Raw genomic sequence first — 15,608 nt, forward strand, 5'->3', positions numbered from 1 at the left:
ACCTTTTCCTACCGGCTAACTCTGCCATCCGTCACTACTCCGGTCTCTAACAATCTCAATCTAACCCCGACACCAACTGAGTCGTATGAAAGAACCCAGCCCCAGATCGTAAGCCATCAAATAATACACACTACCTAGTATCTACTTTCTCTACTAGCTCCTCTCAAACCCATCTACTAAGTAGTCCCATGGCATCATATATAGCTAGTTAGGAAACTAGTAGGTAATGACCCCATAGACCCTGCGTATTGCGTGATCACTATAATGTTTCTTATCTTATCTCCACTCGATACAGTATACACTAAATTAGATTAAGATTACCTGAAGCTAATATAAACCTCACCATTCAAGAACATTATGTAGAGAATGTATATTCTATTTAAATGGGACGTTTAAATAGATATGTATAGAGATAAAGGATCTAGGTAGATAAATGGACGTACTCAGGGGGTTGTTTGTTCGTTTGCTTCGTATGGAAAGAGACGAGCGACGTGGTTTTGCCAATATTCGGAAGGAGGTAATTAATTACAAATATTACGGAGTGCATTTTGGATATAAGATTCCAGATGATGCTGCAAGTTGTGTATTACCCGGCAGGTTTCTTAGAACAGGACCGGGTCACGTCACTGTAAATTCCGATAGCAAAACTTCCTCATCCGGTCCCACATATCAAGGAGATGTCTCCTTTCGACAATAAAGTGTCCTTCTCGAGGATACGTCACCATTTCAACAGGGACATTGTTGTGGATGCATGCGCGATAGAAAGCTATGGCTTGTTCTATAGGCACCCGCACGTCGTTCTCGCCATGAAGAATCAAGATGGGAGTCTTCACGTTACGCATGTGCCATAAGGCGCTTCCTCTCCGGCCATTGGTGTCGCTGATCCATTTTTTCTCCGTGGGGCTAGTTGTCGGGTCGTGACTGGTATTTGTATTTGTGCTCGCATCCACATCCCAGGGAGCACCACCTGCCATTTCACCCTGGAACCAGTATGCATCGCTCGTCATCGTCATGGAGGTCCATTCGGCTACACCGGCCCCACAGATGGCTCCTCGGAAGTGGAAATCCTCGCGGGTGACTGCAAAATAGGATAGAAAGCCTCCTTGTGACCAACCGGCAGTTACCCGCCAGTATGGCCCCCCGTGCGGGATGACAATAGTGGCGAGTGGCCCATCCTCGGGTTTGTATTTGGAGGGAACATAGATCATTCCGTCAAGGTAGTATAGTATCCATCTGCCGCGTGAGTGGAGATTGGCCACGACTTGGATATTTTGAGAGCGGCGATGGAGGGGTTGTGAGCGGACAATTTGACTGTTCCTGCACACTCCGAGACGGAAAAGACCTCCTCGGGATTGGACCCATCACCTTTTGTGATCACAATGACAGTACTATCCGGAGTGTTGAGAACGTCAAATGAGCTCATCTCACACTCTTCGCTATAGATCTTTGTACGAGTGCCATCACTGATTGAGAAGAACTCATCGGCAAGGTACCTCTGGACACGGTAGGACAAGCAAGATGGATTCTTTCGAAGAGTGATGCAACAGTGCTCTTCGTTGCCATCTGTTCGCTCTGCATACGAACCATGTTCAAGTTCGAGTTCGTATAGCGAAAGGGATGTCAAACAGTGAGTTGGGACATGACCTGCAATGAAGTAGACGCCACAGTTTCCCCATGCGATCTGGTTGATTGGTCCGGGGAATTCCACAATCATCTTCGACTCCAATCCAGATATCGATGTAATCCAGAATTCTGCACCATAAAACCCAGCAGAGTTGATATCGGGCCCTTTGTGCGTAGTAAAGCAAATCTGCCTGGAGTCAGGGCTCCAACTAAAGTCGTGCACATGTCTATTGCCACAGACGATAGTTTCGATTTGCCTTGTTGCGACATGAGCAATTCTCAGGCGGAGATATTCCAAGTCTTCCCCCCAAACCGTCGGATCGTCTTTCGCTTTCTCCTTTGCAACCTGTTCGTCGGTCTTCTCATCCGCGCTGGTAAATGCGATACTTGTGCCGGTGGAATCCCATTCAAAAGCCGCAATTGGCTTCTCGCAGTCCACTGGCGTGATGGGGTATGCTTCGCCGCCATCGACTGGCAACACATAGATGGCGGTGCTTTTCCCCGGCCGGTGCCGATCTGATTTGAACGCAATGAATGTTCCAGCTGGAGACCATTGTGGCTGTTCATCGTTGAATAAGCCCGAAGTGAACCGGCGACTGCTGTTTTCTTCGCCAACTTTCGCAATCCATATTGAGGAGGTGGCATGATCGCCTGTCTTGCTGAGAGCTTGGAGTGTATAGGCAATCTTCGTATCATCGGGAGAGATGGAAAGATCCCGAGGAATTTGAAGGTCGGCTAGAGCCTCCAAGCTCACCTCGAGCGTGTCAATTAGATCAGTGGCCATTTTATTTGCAGCGTTGGGTTGGCGAATCTCTGGAGGAGGTCAAGTCCTAAGAGTAAGACGAGGTCTGAGGAGTTAATTTGGGTGCCTTGCCACAGCTACTAGTGAGGCACTAGTTTGATCCCCGCCACCTCAGCCAGTCGGTGTTCGATCATCGTCTCTTGTCATACCCGTCAAACCCTCAACCTGTTCATAACTTCATTGCTAGGAAAATATTGGCCTAACGGTATCTACTTCCCCGGTTCCGCCTTTGGAATAAGAGCACGACGGTCTTCGTCCACGCCTAGTTGCGGGTCAATGTCAACGTCCTTGACATCGACATCATCGCCGTCGTTATGCACATCATCGAAATCCTCCTCCAAGTCGAGATCAAAATCTTCGGCCTTCAGGTGGTTGTAGTCCCTGCGCCGGCGCCACAGGAAGACTCCCGCCACTATAGACGCCAAGATGAAGACCCCCAAACCGGTGCCCATGAATATCAGGAAAGTTGTTGGGGACCGAGCAGGATTCTCCGCCTTCGAGGGAGGAAACGAGCAATCAGTATCGTCGTATGTGTCAGAGGCGACCGATAGATTCGTGGTTTTCAGATCCACAACATCAGTCAACCGAAGTACGCGACCTTTGCCATCCACGGCTTCAGCCCACAAGTATCGCCAATCCGTCTGCCCAATCGTCAACTTGGTCTCGAAGCCAGTCCGCCGTGACATCGACAGCACTTCGTCTTTCTGGCCCAGTAGATCACTGGCCGCTCCTCGAACAACCCAACTTGCTACCTCTGTCGCTCCGTTCCAGCTGACGTAGACAACCAGCTCCCCCTCCTGGTTCTTCCTCGGGGCAATGGCAGGACCCCACCAAGGCGTGGCCGACCAGTCCATTTTGTACGCACGGTAGTTGTCGAGCGCGTCGGGGATCTCGTCGCTGTGCCACGGTGAGAACTGCACGTCCATGACTGTCTTGCCCGACGAGTTGTGCTCCGTGAACGTCGGACACCGCCCCCAGCCGATAAACACGTTGCCGAGATCATCGGGGGAGGGCGAGAGGGGCTGCATACTACCCTGGCTCTGAGCCTGAAGCTGCGATGGGTGACGGAACTCGCGCAGGAGCTGGACGGTCGGGGGTGAGGAGGTGTCGTCAATGGCGATATGCAGGCCGCGCGAGCAGTCAGACTCGCATTTGCCGTGCGTAGTGAGCTTGGAGTGGTTGTCGAACAAGGTCATCTGGGTCTCATTGGTTCCGGGGACGAAGCGAGCGTGGTGTTGCCAACTCATTGTCAGCACGGGTTGGGCAGACTCGGCGTCTTCAGCGGGAGGCAGCTCAACAAAGTCGTTGCGTTTGCCGCCCAGTCTCCAGATGATATCACCCGTCTTCCCGTCAATGAGGAATATGGTAAACAGATGACGGATTGAGATGAGATAGTTGCCTGCCTGAGTCTAGACACATTGGCATGTCAGAGCATGTTTGTTGCCGCTGGGAGTCAATCCTCTTACCTTTTCAATACTGTTTAAGTGATAGGCATCCCAGCCTGGGCCTCTCGGCTCATAAGAGTCCATGGGGTTGATGTGATCCAGAGCTCGCCAATTGAACAGTACCTCGTTCGTCTCGAGGTCAATCTCCTGGAAAATGGCGTCCAGGACCTCGAATCTGGAGGGTACCAACCATTGGGGAAAGTCTGACGCACGCCGTTGAAGCCTGTCAACACCCGTGACCAGGGCCGTTCCGTTACCTGTGAACGCAAACTCATGGAGGTCACTGTGCACTTGGATATTCTGTGCAGATATCTTGTAGATTAGGCGGTAGGTATCGTCGTATGCGAGTCCATAACCGTCCCCAATCCCGTCGCCCTTATCCCCGGCCCAGAACGTCAAATACTTCTTGCCGAGATTCTCCTGGACACGAGTTCCGAAAACATTTTTGAAGGATCGGTTCATGAAGACGGCGCTCAAGTCGTTAGAGTCCAGAATCAGCGGTGACGACAGCGGCGAGGAGTCGTTACCGTCATGTCGAAGAAATATATGAGATCCCGTCTCGGAAATGGCGTCCTGGTCCCATATGTTGACCTGCAGGAGAGGTGAATATTCGCTGCTGGAGTGAAATTCCAGATGGGGACGATGGCCGAGCGCTCCCTCGTTGTACTTTTCGTAGTTGGTAGACACAAAATCTCCGCTGGCTACCCAAGCCAGCGCGGCAAAGCACACCCAGATACGGGGGAGAACCATTATTACCGCGACACGAGATATCACCGGCCTGGGGTCACCTCTAACGACAGTTCCAGCAGGAAAATTTGAGCCCGGCTCGTCTCAAATGTATTTCTAGAGGGCGGCTAATGCATAGAGGGAGACCGACCTTTGGAGGGGTACACATGTCCAATAGCGGGTTCACGAAAAGATTTGCCGCGAATGTACTCTGTAGCTTGCGTACGCGTCGACTCGTCATGGCCTGTTCTCATGGCCACGACTCCCACCCAGGGGTTGCCGGAATTGTGGGACAGCGATCCACGGGCAGGAACCGAACACTATAAGCTGCTTAGGCTTATTTGGGAACAGTCAACAATGAATGTGGATCGGATCAGTCACGATGAAATCTCCAGAGGACTCTGCGATGTGACTTGAGGCCTCAGAATAGACAGTCCAAAACAAGAGTTCGTACTTCCGATCGACATGTCGCAATGATAGGCCGGATCCGAACCTCCGACTCAAAGGCAGTCGTCGACATGGCCAGAAATTGTGGATTGGTGTGGCCGAGGAGGCGATGGTGGAGCCCATTCGTTATCGGTTCGGATATCTCGGCGGCCACTAAACTAAATCCTGTGCTTCAAGGCCGACGTCTGCGGCTCTCAGGCTGCCATTTCGTCGCATGACGTGGCTCATCACAGCCACGCGACATACATGGGGATTTCTTTGGCCGAAGCAGCGCGTACGGACTGTCGATACTTACTCTGTCGAGTCAAGCAGGACGCCTGGCACCTCTTGGCGGCCAGTCGGGCGATACCTCTCGCCTGTGGTTCCGGCGGGGAAGCGAAGGAATATGCAGAACGGGATGTTGATTTAGGAAGCAGGATGGAATCTCAGCTTTCATCATTTTGAGAAGGTACTTTCATTCAAAATAGAGGGAGACCCGATGGGGCATCTAGAGGAACTCATTTTGATGGGTTGATCGGACAAGTTCGATCCCAGAAAGTTCTCCGTCCAGCAAAATGATGTGCCTCACCGCCTTCTAGGTGTCTCTCTACACAGTAATCCAAATAGTAGCATTTGCTGTGAACCCCTTGTATGAGGCTTAGCTTCTTGGAGTTAGCTTACTATCTTACAATATCTACTATTGTGGTATGATAACATGTTCGGTCTCATGTAATGTGGAGTAACATAGGCCACCTAGGATGTAGATGTTGCGGAGCTCACCCAATATAGTATTTTCCACATTTCCTTTTGGTGATAAGTGATTTATAGGAACAGTTTATACTGAGATTTCGGACTCTAGTTGTTTCTGAGACACATGCCACAGAGCCAACTTCCGATTGTTTGTTGTGCTGAAAAGCTTTTAACGAACTGCAATCTGTAGGAGTATTTTTCCAGAAAGACAAGCAAAAAGGGTGTGCAAATTTATCACGATCCTATCGCCAGCGGACTACCTATAAACAGGCATTTCCCTCAACTGTGAGCGAGCCAAGTTTTCGAGCTTTGCAAGTAAATCCTCCGTGGCTAAATCTCCTGAATCTTCGTCGGCTGGTACAGGCCTCTCTAGTGCAATGAGTTCTGCCAATACTTTGATGAGCCAACGTCGTGCCTTCTCGATCTGGAGCTCCCACAGGTTCTTTTCTGATGAATGATGCTCTGTAATATACACAATCGCGAGTACATCCTGCATCAGAGCGATGGGTCTCTTTTCACGCTCCTGAAAGCTTTTGGGTTGGCTCGATGATGGCAGGTTATCCATCAAGTCTTGCACGACTATCCCAAAGAACCATGCGTGCAAGTGACGTCCTATAGAACGGAAGTCAATCGAAAAATCACCATCAGCCTTCTGCCCGCGTAAGAGAATATGGAAAAGACAATTTGATTTAAGTTGCACAGACACTGTTTCGTTTGTCAGGATATCGATTGGAGAAGGCATTCCCTCACAGTGAGTTTCCGGTCGATCTATCTCCTCGCTTTCCCTGTTCAAGAGTTAGATTTTGTCAGCTGTACATGATTGATGAAGCTATGACTTACAGTTTAGCAGGGATAGGCGGGGCGTATGATGGATCAGATCTATGGGATACTCTCTGTGATACATTGGGGTTTTTTATCGACCTGTTCGGACCGGTTCCTAGACGCGCTTGACACCTTGGTCGGTAAGAGTCTCTTGCCCAGGCAGGTGGAAGCATGTGTCGCAATGGTCTAGATGCCCACACCCTTGGTCTTGGTCTCACCAGGTCTGAAGCTTCCATTATGCCAGCCCTGCGAATGAAGATCTGCTGCATTTCTGCACCTTTCCGCTCTATAGCAACATAGCTTGTCCATTTGCTAATAAGGGACCAATGCTGGCCTAGTTGTTGTGCTTCCTGTTTTACCATGGCCTCGACAGCATGAGCAGCATTTGGTATGGAGTTCACATTAGCAAGATGCAACCAGCTCTGGCAACTCTCATAGTCATTCATCAGAGCCCGTGCAGCCAAATGATGTTTTCCTGTCATCCCCAAACAGTGCTGCAGCGGCAACTGTCTACTGAACCTTTTTCCTTCATCGGTTGTTGCACTGACGGTGATCATCTCAGGCAGATGTGTGACGTTGGTTTCTATCATAAAGTAGACTGAAAACTGAGCAAAAATGCTTAATGGTGGAATATGATATGGTGCCCTAACATAGGGAATTCTTCGGTCCTGATTATGCTGGTCACTCCCGGGTATTCGGCCGGTAAATTGAGGGCCGAGGTCAACTTCACATCGAAGGCGTGATGGGACCAATGCTGCCTTCAGCATCTGAATGACTCTTCCTTGCCAGTTATTACCCAGAGACTGAGCGACTACTCCAGCATACCCACCTCCTTGTATCCCAATTCCCTCTATCAATTGGTGTGATACCCTATCACCAATACCAAGCGAAAAGAATCGAATATTTCGGTCTGGCAGCAACGACGTAGTTCTGACAAACTTTACTACTTCATCAACGTTCCAGACTTCTCCGTCTGTAAGGAGTATAACGTTTGTTGGAACATGCTTGCCAGTATCGGTATGATCAAGCACACTCTTCAGCGTCTCAAGAATCTCCGTTCCTCCCATGTCGGCACCAAAAGATTCGATGTGCTGCAGAGCAGAATCCAGGGTATCCTGACTGTAATCTTTAGAGACAGGCCAGAGCCAGCTATAGGATGAACCAAATGAGCAGAGGTTGAAAGAGCAGTTCTGCGGTAAACTTCGCAAAAATGTATCCATAACGTCACGCAATGCGGAGACCTTCGAATCCATTGAGCCTGATTGATCCGTTATGAAAATAATCTCGGCAGCTGAATCGGTCGGACTCAGGTCATCCATAAACATGGTACCGGGTATAAGTGTAACGGCCACCGTAGTATGGTGAGGGCTGTCAGGCTGGGCTTCCGCTATTGCTTGGGATCGCGTCAGTTCCGGGGAGACAGACAAGATCAAAACCACAAAATCCCTGTCCATAGCCGCGGACCTGTCTGCCAAACTAGCTCGTGCGCTACATAGGTTATATTCATTTGATGTGGAACTCTTTGCAAACTCTTGGAAGCTTTGGTGAGTGACCGCTCCAAGCTCGACCGATATTGGATGTGTACGAGACTCCATTCTGCGAATTGGCGCCGGGAATAATGCCTGGATATTGATTTTAAGACCATCCGTAGACAGCGTCCGGTTTGTGCCATCTGAGTGATAGTACGTCACTGGCGAGTGCCCGTAGCGTGGAGCGACAGAGGTTGGGATGGTTAGCACCAACCCACCTGTGCTGTTGTCTAGCTTTAGAACATTTGTGTACACTATTTCTACCCGCACCGTCGTTTTGGCGGGGATATTCCCAACATTCAATTCAAAGATCTCCGGCGTGGCCTCTCCAATCAAGACTGCAGCCTTATGCTGCGAGACTGCTTCTTTATAGTTCTCCTGTGCCACCTCCCTGGGCTTGACGGAACCTTCGAGAAGTCGGTCACCTAGCCAGCAGCGAAAGGATGTGATGACCGAGCCATCGTATAGCGGAAACAGATAATGAGCATCTCGTGCAGCTGAAGACGAAGCATTGGTAAAGCACTGCGTGATCTTGGTGGTGGAGAATCGGCCTTGGATGTCGACATCGACCGAGACGCCGAGCAACGGAAGCGGAACTTCCTTCAGATTGCCATGCTCTGGCCCCTGATTAGGAAGTGGCTGCTCTAGTGGGTGGCGTACAGATCTCGCCTAGAATTCTAGTGTGGCATCACGATACGCGGTTGGGCGAACCCCGATGTTACTTTGCGGCTGCAGGGACTGGACGAAGAGGCCGGACTGAAATCGATCGATCGCGTCCATGGCGGCGGAGCGGTTAGAAAGGCCTTGGGGGGTGGCTGCAAGATGAGGGGTTCCTCGGATGGGGGCGGTATTTATTATCATGGATGTCTTCTGCCATTAAACGTTTGTCTTATCCAACCAATGAGGGGGGCCATGTTTGCTTCTTCAGCCTCTAGTTGCCTTCCTCGGGCCCCAATGATGGGCTCACCTGAGTCCCCTCTATCCTTCCTAAGCTCTCGATTTGTCTATGAATTGCAACGAGCATCACCCACGGTCGTCATGGCGTTTCTTCAGCCCTCGATTGTGGACATCCTGACGCTCTCTAAGATGGCCTTCGACATTGCGCAGGCCTTCACATCCGGGCGGAAGGCCGCACCAGCCGAATTCCATGAAGTCCAGAACCAGCTTTACTCCCTTGGCAAAGCCTTAGACTCATTCAAGTCATTGGCACCGGACACGCAGCAACAGAGCGACCAGGTAGAAGGGATTTTAGAAATTATTGGAAACTGCCGGTTTACCTTGGAACACCTACAACACCTGGTTGACAAGTATATGGTCATTCAAGAGGGGCAACCTCAATCGCACCGAAAGGAGTGGCGAGCAGAGATATGGAGAAACTGGAAAAAGATACGCTGGACCAGAGAAGGCGGCGACTTGGCCAGGCTTCAGCATAATCTCGGGGTTCATGTCAATAGCCTGAATTTGGCAGTGGCGGTGATGAATAGGTGATCTTTCCATGCTTCTTCTCTCTCATACTGTATTAGGCATCTCATATTGGCGTTTTTGGCTAATGGTTCTAGTGAGTCAAATCAAAACCTCGGCCATCAAGTCGACGATGTTCGGGGAATGCTATGCGAAATCCATGAGTGGTTCACAAAAGAATTGAAAGGGCGAACAATGAGATCCAATCAATCGTCACCCAGAGTGTCAGAAGAGAATGTATGATGCTCGGATCTAACGTTTTCATTACTCTTGGAAGGCAATGAGCGAAAAGGGGCTGTTTTAATCTGCGAAACTGCTTGTTTTGCTTCCGACTGGCTCCAGGATCCTTGGGGCCAACCAGCCACTCAAATCTTCATGTGCCAATGTGGAGGTGTACACAGCACTCAGTTATCACACTTTTTCTGTGCGCAACCTAGTCATTGGGTTCTTGAAGTCTGCTGATACTTTACACAGTGTCACCGATGAGTATGATCGTGCGGTTAGATGGGCTGCCGACGGTGTGGAAACTATGGTTGTCCTCACGAGAATCGTCGACGTTGGTCTCCCTGTTGCTGAGCAACGTCTCGCCATCCTGTACGTCTCACTATATTGTATGCCGCTGCGAAAACTGCTGATAGATATCAGGTTTGTCTATATTTGAGTGTGAAATCGATCAGCTGGCTACCATGATCGCTAGACGATCTGTGGAACGCAAAATCGAATCTCTGGCGGTCTTTCCATCTATGAACCCATACACTGGTCATCCGGTAAAGTCGGTGGTGAACATGATCTGGTAAGTAACAGAAGCTAGATCTGTCACGCGTTGCTTACGAGACAAGTGAGGCACGCCGAATATATGGTAAAGTCAGACATGTGGAGTTGATAGCCAATCGTCACCGATATTCACCTGGCTTTGTTGAAGCGATTCAGTTAATTCACTACAGGCATCTTACGTCGAAAGGTACATGGTTATATCAGGAATCTGCTGAAATGATTCTCCAACTCATGTCCAAAGATGAAAACCTTGGCGCCCGGGACGATAGAGCTACAGAGTTAACTGTAACAGGTGAGACATCTCCCACTGGCTTTTGAGCGTACATTTGACATACTATCACTTAGTGGATCAGGATACCGATATTAGTATTGCAGAAGACAGTACAACTTTGACTATCGCTAAGACATCTTGCAACTTGGCAAATGAGAGTGGGCAAGAAGAGCTTGTAGAGGCGGTGGATGTTCAGATGATGCTCCTTGATAGAGATTGTACGTTAGGCTTTCTTCGGGAAGTATAGCTACTAGCCCGCGAAGCTGCAAGCTATCTACATGGGCAACTACGAAAGTTGCAAGAAGGTGTGGTTTTGTTCAAGATACAGCAAATTCAGAGAAGCGAAACACTACTATTCGAACTGTACGTGGAATTCCTCCCTTACAGAATGATGTGGTCAGCCTGACGGACCCTTGCTTTCATAGGGCGTTGGGTCATTTGATGGTATACAACTACCACATATCTGATGCAACCCTGAAGCTTGTTTCCAATCTCGAACGGAATGCATATCGCCTTCTTATTTCGAACACATCCAGGTCGACATGTCTCAGTATTGACGGTTGGTGTGTTGAAACCCAGCAAGAATCCCACTGCTAACGTTGGTGGCAGTGTCTGCTGAATCATTGAAAAATATGGATAGGCAAAATGACGCCTATATCCAGATCGGAGGGCCATGCCTGGTTGCAGAAACAGCCCGGAATAGAGCCAACATACATCAGCATAATTCGGCCGCAACTCTGACCTGCGCCGATCAAGAAAGTGTGCTACCGCCTGGTCTGGTTTTGCTCGAATTTACTAACCCTTGTCTGATACAGCCCAGAGAGTGCTAGTCATGATGTTACATTCAGCAGGGCGAGGTAGGTTTGTCCATGTCCGTTGCAATGGGACATGCTGATCATCCAGATGTAAACGAGAATATGGTACCTAGCATACCCGGCCACGGATTCAGTGAGCTGGAAATGTTTTCCGAGATGATGGATGATGCCTAAATGACCTTCGCAGGCATCTCATAACAGGACGGTAGGCCCTTGTTACACCATGACTATATAGATATAATTTCTCTTCACAATACAAATGATCATGCTCAGTGTCAAAGTTGAATTTATATAGGCTTTGATTCAGCCTGCACTAGACGAAATGTTGAACATCGCCTTTGCGTTCAAAACTGGTAACTCGGGAAAAAGCACAGGTCTTGGTGAACACCATTGCATATCTTTGAATGAAGGCTACCCCTCACCAGGCAGCCCCAGTCCCTCCTTGGAAAGGTCACCATGCACGCCAACTGGATCTATTTCAGCGTGATACATAGGTAACAAAACGACTGATAGGGGCAATACCGCTGGGGCACCAATAAGTGATACCCATTTATTTCAACTGGTCATCTTATCAATTCATGATATGCTTATCCCTATCATGGACATGGAGATAATACACCCCGCACCGGTAGCTCAAGGTATAAAGATGCTCATCCTATGCCAACAATTCCTCCATCTTCTCAAACACATTCCTCTCTCTCATCTCTATTAGCCATGTCCAACCTGCTGTGTAGGACATCAGTTAGCCAAAGGGCAAGATCCAGTGTCATACCAAGGACGCTTTTAGTCCTCGACTCTGTTCGATATGCCTCTACTGGGACTACCATTGAGAAAGCCCCCAGTATCTCCTCGTCCATAGCCCAGCCTCGGGCTACACCGCAGGCATCGACTGCACCTGCCCACTCCGTTCTCCCCACCAAGACCCTCCTGCGGTCTCTCCTCGTGACAACCGTCTCCTCCCATCGGGCCCTTCTTGTGCCTTGCTTATCCATTCTATCTTTCCTTACCAAACCAAGGGGTGTCTTACTCGATGTGGATCGAAACCCTCTCATCCATTGGTTCCTCAAGAAGACTTTCTATGATCACTTCTGTGCAGGAGAACGTGAGAGCCAAGTCCGAGACACGATTGGCCAGATCAAAAGCACTGGACTCCGAGGCGTCATCTTGACCTACGCTCGAGAGACTGTACAGGATTCGAGCACAAATCAAATCAAATTCGCCAATAACCAGACCTCTCAAAGGGATGCTAGTACCCATTCATGTGAATACATTCAGGCCTGGCGTGAAGGCGTACTGAAGACAGTGGACATGCTTGGCGAAGGAGACTTTCTGGCCCCAAAGTAGGTCACTCCTTGATACGATTTCTAAATGGTCACTAATCCCTGTTATCAGGCTCACCGGAGCTGGTTCAAAAGTCACCCAGGCTTTTTCCTCCGGCGAGTCCGTCCCCGCACAAATGTTCGAAGCCCTGGACGAGATATGCCAACGGGTTGTCGAGAAAAACGCCCGCCTCCTCATGGACGCCGAACAGCATTCCTTCCTCGGCGGGATCCACAACCTCACCCTGGACATGATGCGCAAGTACAACCGAAACGGGAAGGCCGTGGTGTACAACACATACCAGGCTTATCTCAAGGGGACCCCGAACACAATAGCCTCGCATATGCAGATAGCAGAGCAGGAAGGATTCACCTTTGGCTTGAAACTCGTGCGGGGAGCATACATGAGCTCTGACCCGAGACATCTCATCCACGATACGAAGCAAGATACGGATAACGCGTACGACTCCATAGTGCGGGGCATCCTGCAGCAGCGTTATCAGGGCTTTGGCGAGAATGGACGCAGGTTTCCGACAACGGACTTGTTTCTGGCCACGCACAATATCGAGAGTGCTGTGGCTGCGCATGAACTGCACCAGACTCGTGTGCATGCGGGGCTTCCGACTGGTAGAGTGGAGTTTGGGCAGTTGATGGGAATGGCGGACGGGGTGAGTTTCGGGTTATTGCAGTTGAAGGATCAGAATGATGTGGCGCCGGGTGTGTACAAGTGCTTGACATGGGGCAGTATGGGAGAGTGTCTGGGTTATCTGGTGCGGAGAGCAGCGGAGAATCGGGATGCAGTGTCGAGGACGAAGACGGAGCATTTGGCGCTCAAGGCGGAGATGAGGAGGCGAATTAGGGCTTTGTTCTGGTAGCTGTTATCTAGGAATGCATGATTGTGTCAAGGATCTCCTCCTAGTACTGCAGTTCTGGATCCGTTTACCTTCCACGGCATGTGTAGCCGATACCTACACCATGACCTGTGCCATCAAAGTCTGGACGACGAGATGATCCCTGCAGGCGATAAAGCTAGTTGGTATCGGCGAGTAGGTTTTACTAGGGCATACGGGGAAGAGCAGTTAGCACAGCCGCCGGGCTGCAGGGTGACCCACCGATGCTGATGGCTGGTATACTCACTTGGAGACATCGGAATGCTACCGTTATCGACCTTTTGAGGGGTAATGAGGGGTCTTGCATGCTCCCTTTTCGTCTACTACACCCATCACCTTTTCTTTCTCATTCCTTTCCCTCCCTTCCATCAACACCACTCACCATCAATCATAACCAAACAATCCAACAACCACTACAGACAACCATGTCCACCCCAGACCAACCCCAATCCCAATCTCAATCCCCAACCCTCGCCATCATCGGCTGCGGTACATCCCTCCCCCTCCCATCAAACCCCCAAATCTAACAAGCACAGGCAAAATGGGCACCGCCATCCTCAACGGCCTCCTCCACGCCCAACCCACAACCAACAATCCCCTCGCAATCCCCCTCCCACGCACCTTCATCGCCACCACCCGCAGCCCAACCTCCCTCCAACGCCTGAAATCCCACTTCCAAGAATCCACCTCTACCTCACCAACGCAACTAACCATCCTCCCCTCCACCTCCAACCCAACCGCAATCCACTCCGCAGATATAATCCTCCTCGCGTGTGATCCAACCGACATCCCCTCCCTCCTCACCGACCCAGACATCCAATCCTCCCTCACCACAGCCCCCTCCCCCACCCCAAAACCCAAACTCCTCCTCAGCATCGCCGCCGGCTGGACAACCACCTCCCTTCTCTCCCTCCTCCCCAAAGCCACCCCTATACACACCATCCGCGCCCTCCCCAACATCCTCTCTTCAATCTCCCAATCCATAACGGCAATCGAACTCCCGTCCGCGAACACGCCAATCCCAACCGAGTATATTGATCTAACGGAGAATATATTCCAGAGGATCGGACGTACGGTGCGCGTGAGACCCGAGCAGATGGATACGTTTACTGTGTTGGGGGGGTCAACGCCCGCGTTTGTGGGGGTTTTCGTGGAGGCGTTGGTGGATGGGGCCGTGGCGGTGGGGTTTGGGAGGGAGGAGGCGAGGATGGTGGTTGCGCAGGTGGTGAGGGGGGTGGGGGAGGCGGTTTTGGGCGGGGAGCATCCGGCGTTGTTGAAGGAGAGGGGGACATCGCCGGGGGGGTGTACGATGGGGGGACTGATGGTGCTTGAGGAGGGGGGTTTAGGGGGGTGGTTGGGAGGGCGGTTAGGGAGGGGGTGACTGTTGCGGGGGAGATGGGGAGCGGGGGGAGGTTGATTAATGGGACTAGGTAGGAGGTGGATGAATGGAGTTATAGGTATTGATATGTGTTTTTGTGTATTTCTAAACCATAAACGTATCCAAGGTGGAAGGAAGCAAACGTTAGATCTACCTCATTAGATTGTCGTGGCCTTCTGGGCCCATTGTTTTATCGATCAATTGCGGAATCCAAAGTACCCAAATACCCAAAAGAGGAAAACAGACATGTGCAATAAATCGAACACTCATTACCTCATGGTCCGTCACGTCATTATCATGGTTGAAAGGTCGACTATCCCAGGATGAACGGGACTTGGCGGGATAAGTTATCATCTCCCCGAGGGTCTTTCTGACTGACTGTTGAGTTAGAGGCGGACATCATGTTCTATGTATCCACGGAACTGTAGGTGTAAGAAAGTCGACGTTGGCAGTTTAGAACGCTCAAGAATTATAACCCGAAAAATAGAAGAAAGAGAAAGAAAGAAGATAAAGCACGTAAACTCGTAGTCAAAGACACCGCACAGAAATCAACAATAGCAAGGCTATAACTGGGTTC

At 50.3% G+C, this 15,608-nt stretch overlaps 6 protein-coding genes across 6 annotated transcripts; 3 read left to right on the forward strand and 3 right to left on the reverse strand.

Moving 5' to 3' along the window:
* Window positions 1–623: 623 nt before the first annotated feature.
* BO94DRAFT_580336 (S9 family peptidase) lies at window positions 624–2,407 on the reverse strand (the record flags this gene model as incomplete). Its single annotated transcript, XM_025615319.1, has 2 exons — window positions 624–1,233; window positions 1,305–2,407. 2 exons carry the CDS (start codon window positions 2,405–2,407, stop codon window positions 624–626), a joined length of 1,713 nt encoding a protein of 570 aa, XP_025473257.1.
* Window positions 2,408–2,520: 113 nt separating this feature from the next.
* On the reverse strand, window positions 2,521–5,170 carry BO94DRAFT_13397 (arylsulfotransferase). Its single transcript, XM_025605674.1, has 3 exons — window positions 4,748–5,170; window positions 3,892–4,461; window positions 2,521–3,834 (listed from the first exon to the last, which is right to left on the reverse strand). Exons 1-3 carry the CDS (start codon window positions 4,835–4,837, stop codon window positions 2,635–2,637), a joined length of 1,860 nt encoding a protein of 619 aa, XP_025473258.1. The 5' UTR covers window positions 4,838–5,170; the 3' UTR covers window positions 2,521–2,634.
* An 858-nt stretch (window positions 5,171–6,028) lies between these two features.
* BO94DRAFT_552113 (VIT and vWA domain-containing protein) lies at window positions 6,029–8,903 on the reverse strand (the record flags this gene model as incomplete). The annotated part of the gene is made up of 5 exons (XM_025613576.1): window positions 6,029–6,384; window positions 6,415–6,557; window positions 6,613–7,442; window positions 7,464–8,767; window positions 8,846–8,903. The coding sequence occupies 5 exons, from the start codon at window positions 8,901–8,903 to the stop codon at window positions 6,029–6,031; spliced, it is 2,691 nt and encodes an 896-aa protein (XP_025473259.1).
* A 177-nt stretch (window positions 8,904–9,080) lies between these two features.
* Window positions 9,081–11,618, forward strand: BO94DRAFT_592285 (uncharacterized protein; the record flags this gene model as incomplete). Its single annotated transcript, XM_025616140.1, has 11 exons — window positions 9,081–9,607; window positions 9,647–9,681; window positions 10,022–10,229; window positions 10,282–10,377; window positions 10,529–10,650; window positions 10,704–10,847; window positions 10,877–10,992; window positions 11,017–11,188; window positions 11,239–11,388; window positions 11,445–11,486; window positions 11,533–11,618. 11 exons carry the CDS (start codon window positions 9,081–9,083, stop codon window positions 11,616–11,618), a joined length of 1,698 nt encoding a protein of 565 aa, XP_025473260.1.
* Window positions 11,619–12,158: 540 nt separating this feature from the next.
* On the forward strand, window positions 12,159–13,638 carry BO94DRAFT_552114 (FAD-linked oxidoreductase; the record flags this gene model as incomplete). Its single annotated transcript, XM_025613577.1, has 2 exons — window positions 12,159–12,784; window positions 12,837–13,638. The coding sequence occupies 2 exons, from the start codon at window positions 12,159–12,161 to the stop codon at window positions 13,636–13,638; spliced, it is 1,428 nt and encodes a 475-aa protein (XP_025473261.1).
* A 440-nt stretch (window positions 13,639–14,078) lies between these two features.
* Window positions 14,079–15,034, forward strand: BO94DRAFT_580341 (pyrroline-5-carboxylate reductase family protein; the record flags this gene model as incomplete). The annotated part of the gene is made up of 2 exons (XM_025615320.1): window positions 14,079–14,142; window positions 14,190–15,034. 2 exons carry the CDS (start codon window positions 14,079–14,081, stop codon window positions 15,032–15,034), a joined length of 909 nt encoding a protein of 302 aa, XP_025473262.1.
* Between the last annotated feature and the right edge of the window lie 574 nt (window positions 15,035–15,608).

Source organism: Aspergillus sclerotioniger (genome assembly GCF_003184525.1).
Source record: "Aspergillus sclerotioniger CBS 115572 chromosome Unknown BO94scaffold_1, whole genome shotgun sequence".
Lineage (NCBI taxonomy): Eukaryota > Fungi > Ascomycota > Eurotiomycetes > Eurotiales > Aspergillaceae > Aspergillus > Aspergillus sclerotioniger.

Coding starts and splice junctions, on each gene's coding strand:
- BO94DRAFT_13397 (XM_025605674.1), bottom strand. CDS start 4,837: ATGACGAGTCGACGCGTACGCAAGCTACAGAGTACATTCGCGGCAAAT. Junction 4,462..4,747: donor ACATGTGTACCCCTCCAAAG/GTCGGTCTCCCT, acceptor CCTCTCCTGCAG/GTCAACATATGGGACCAGGA. Junction 3,835..3,891: donor ACTTAAACAGTATTGAAAAG/GTAAGAGGATTG, acceptor CAATGTGTCTAG/ACTCAGGCAGGCAACTATCT.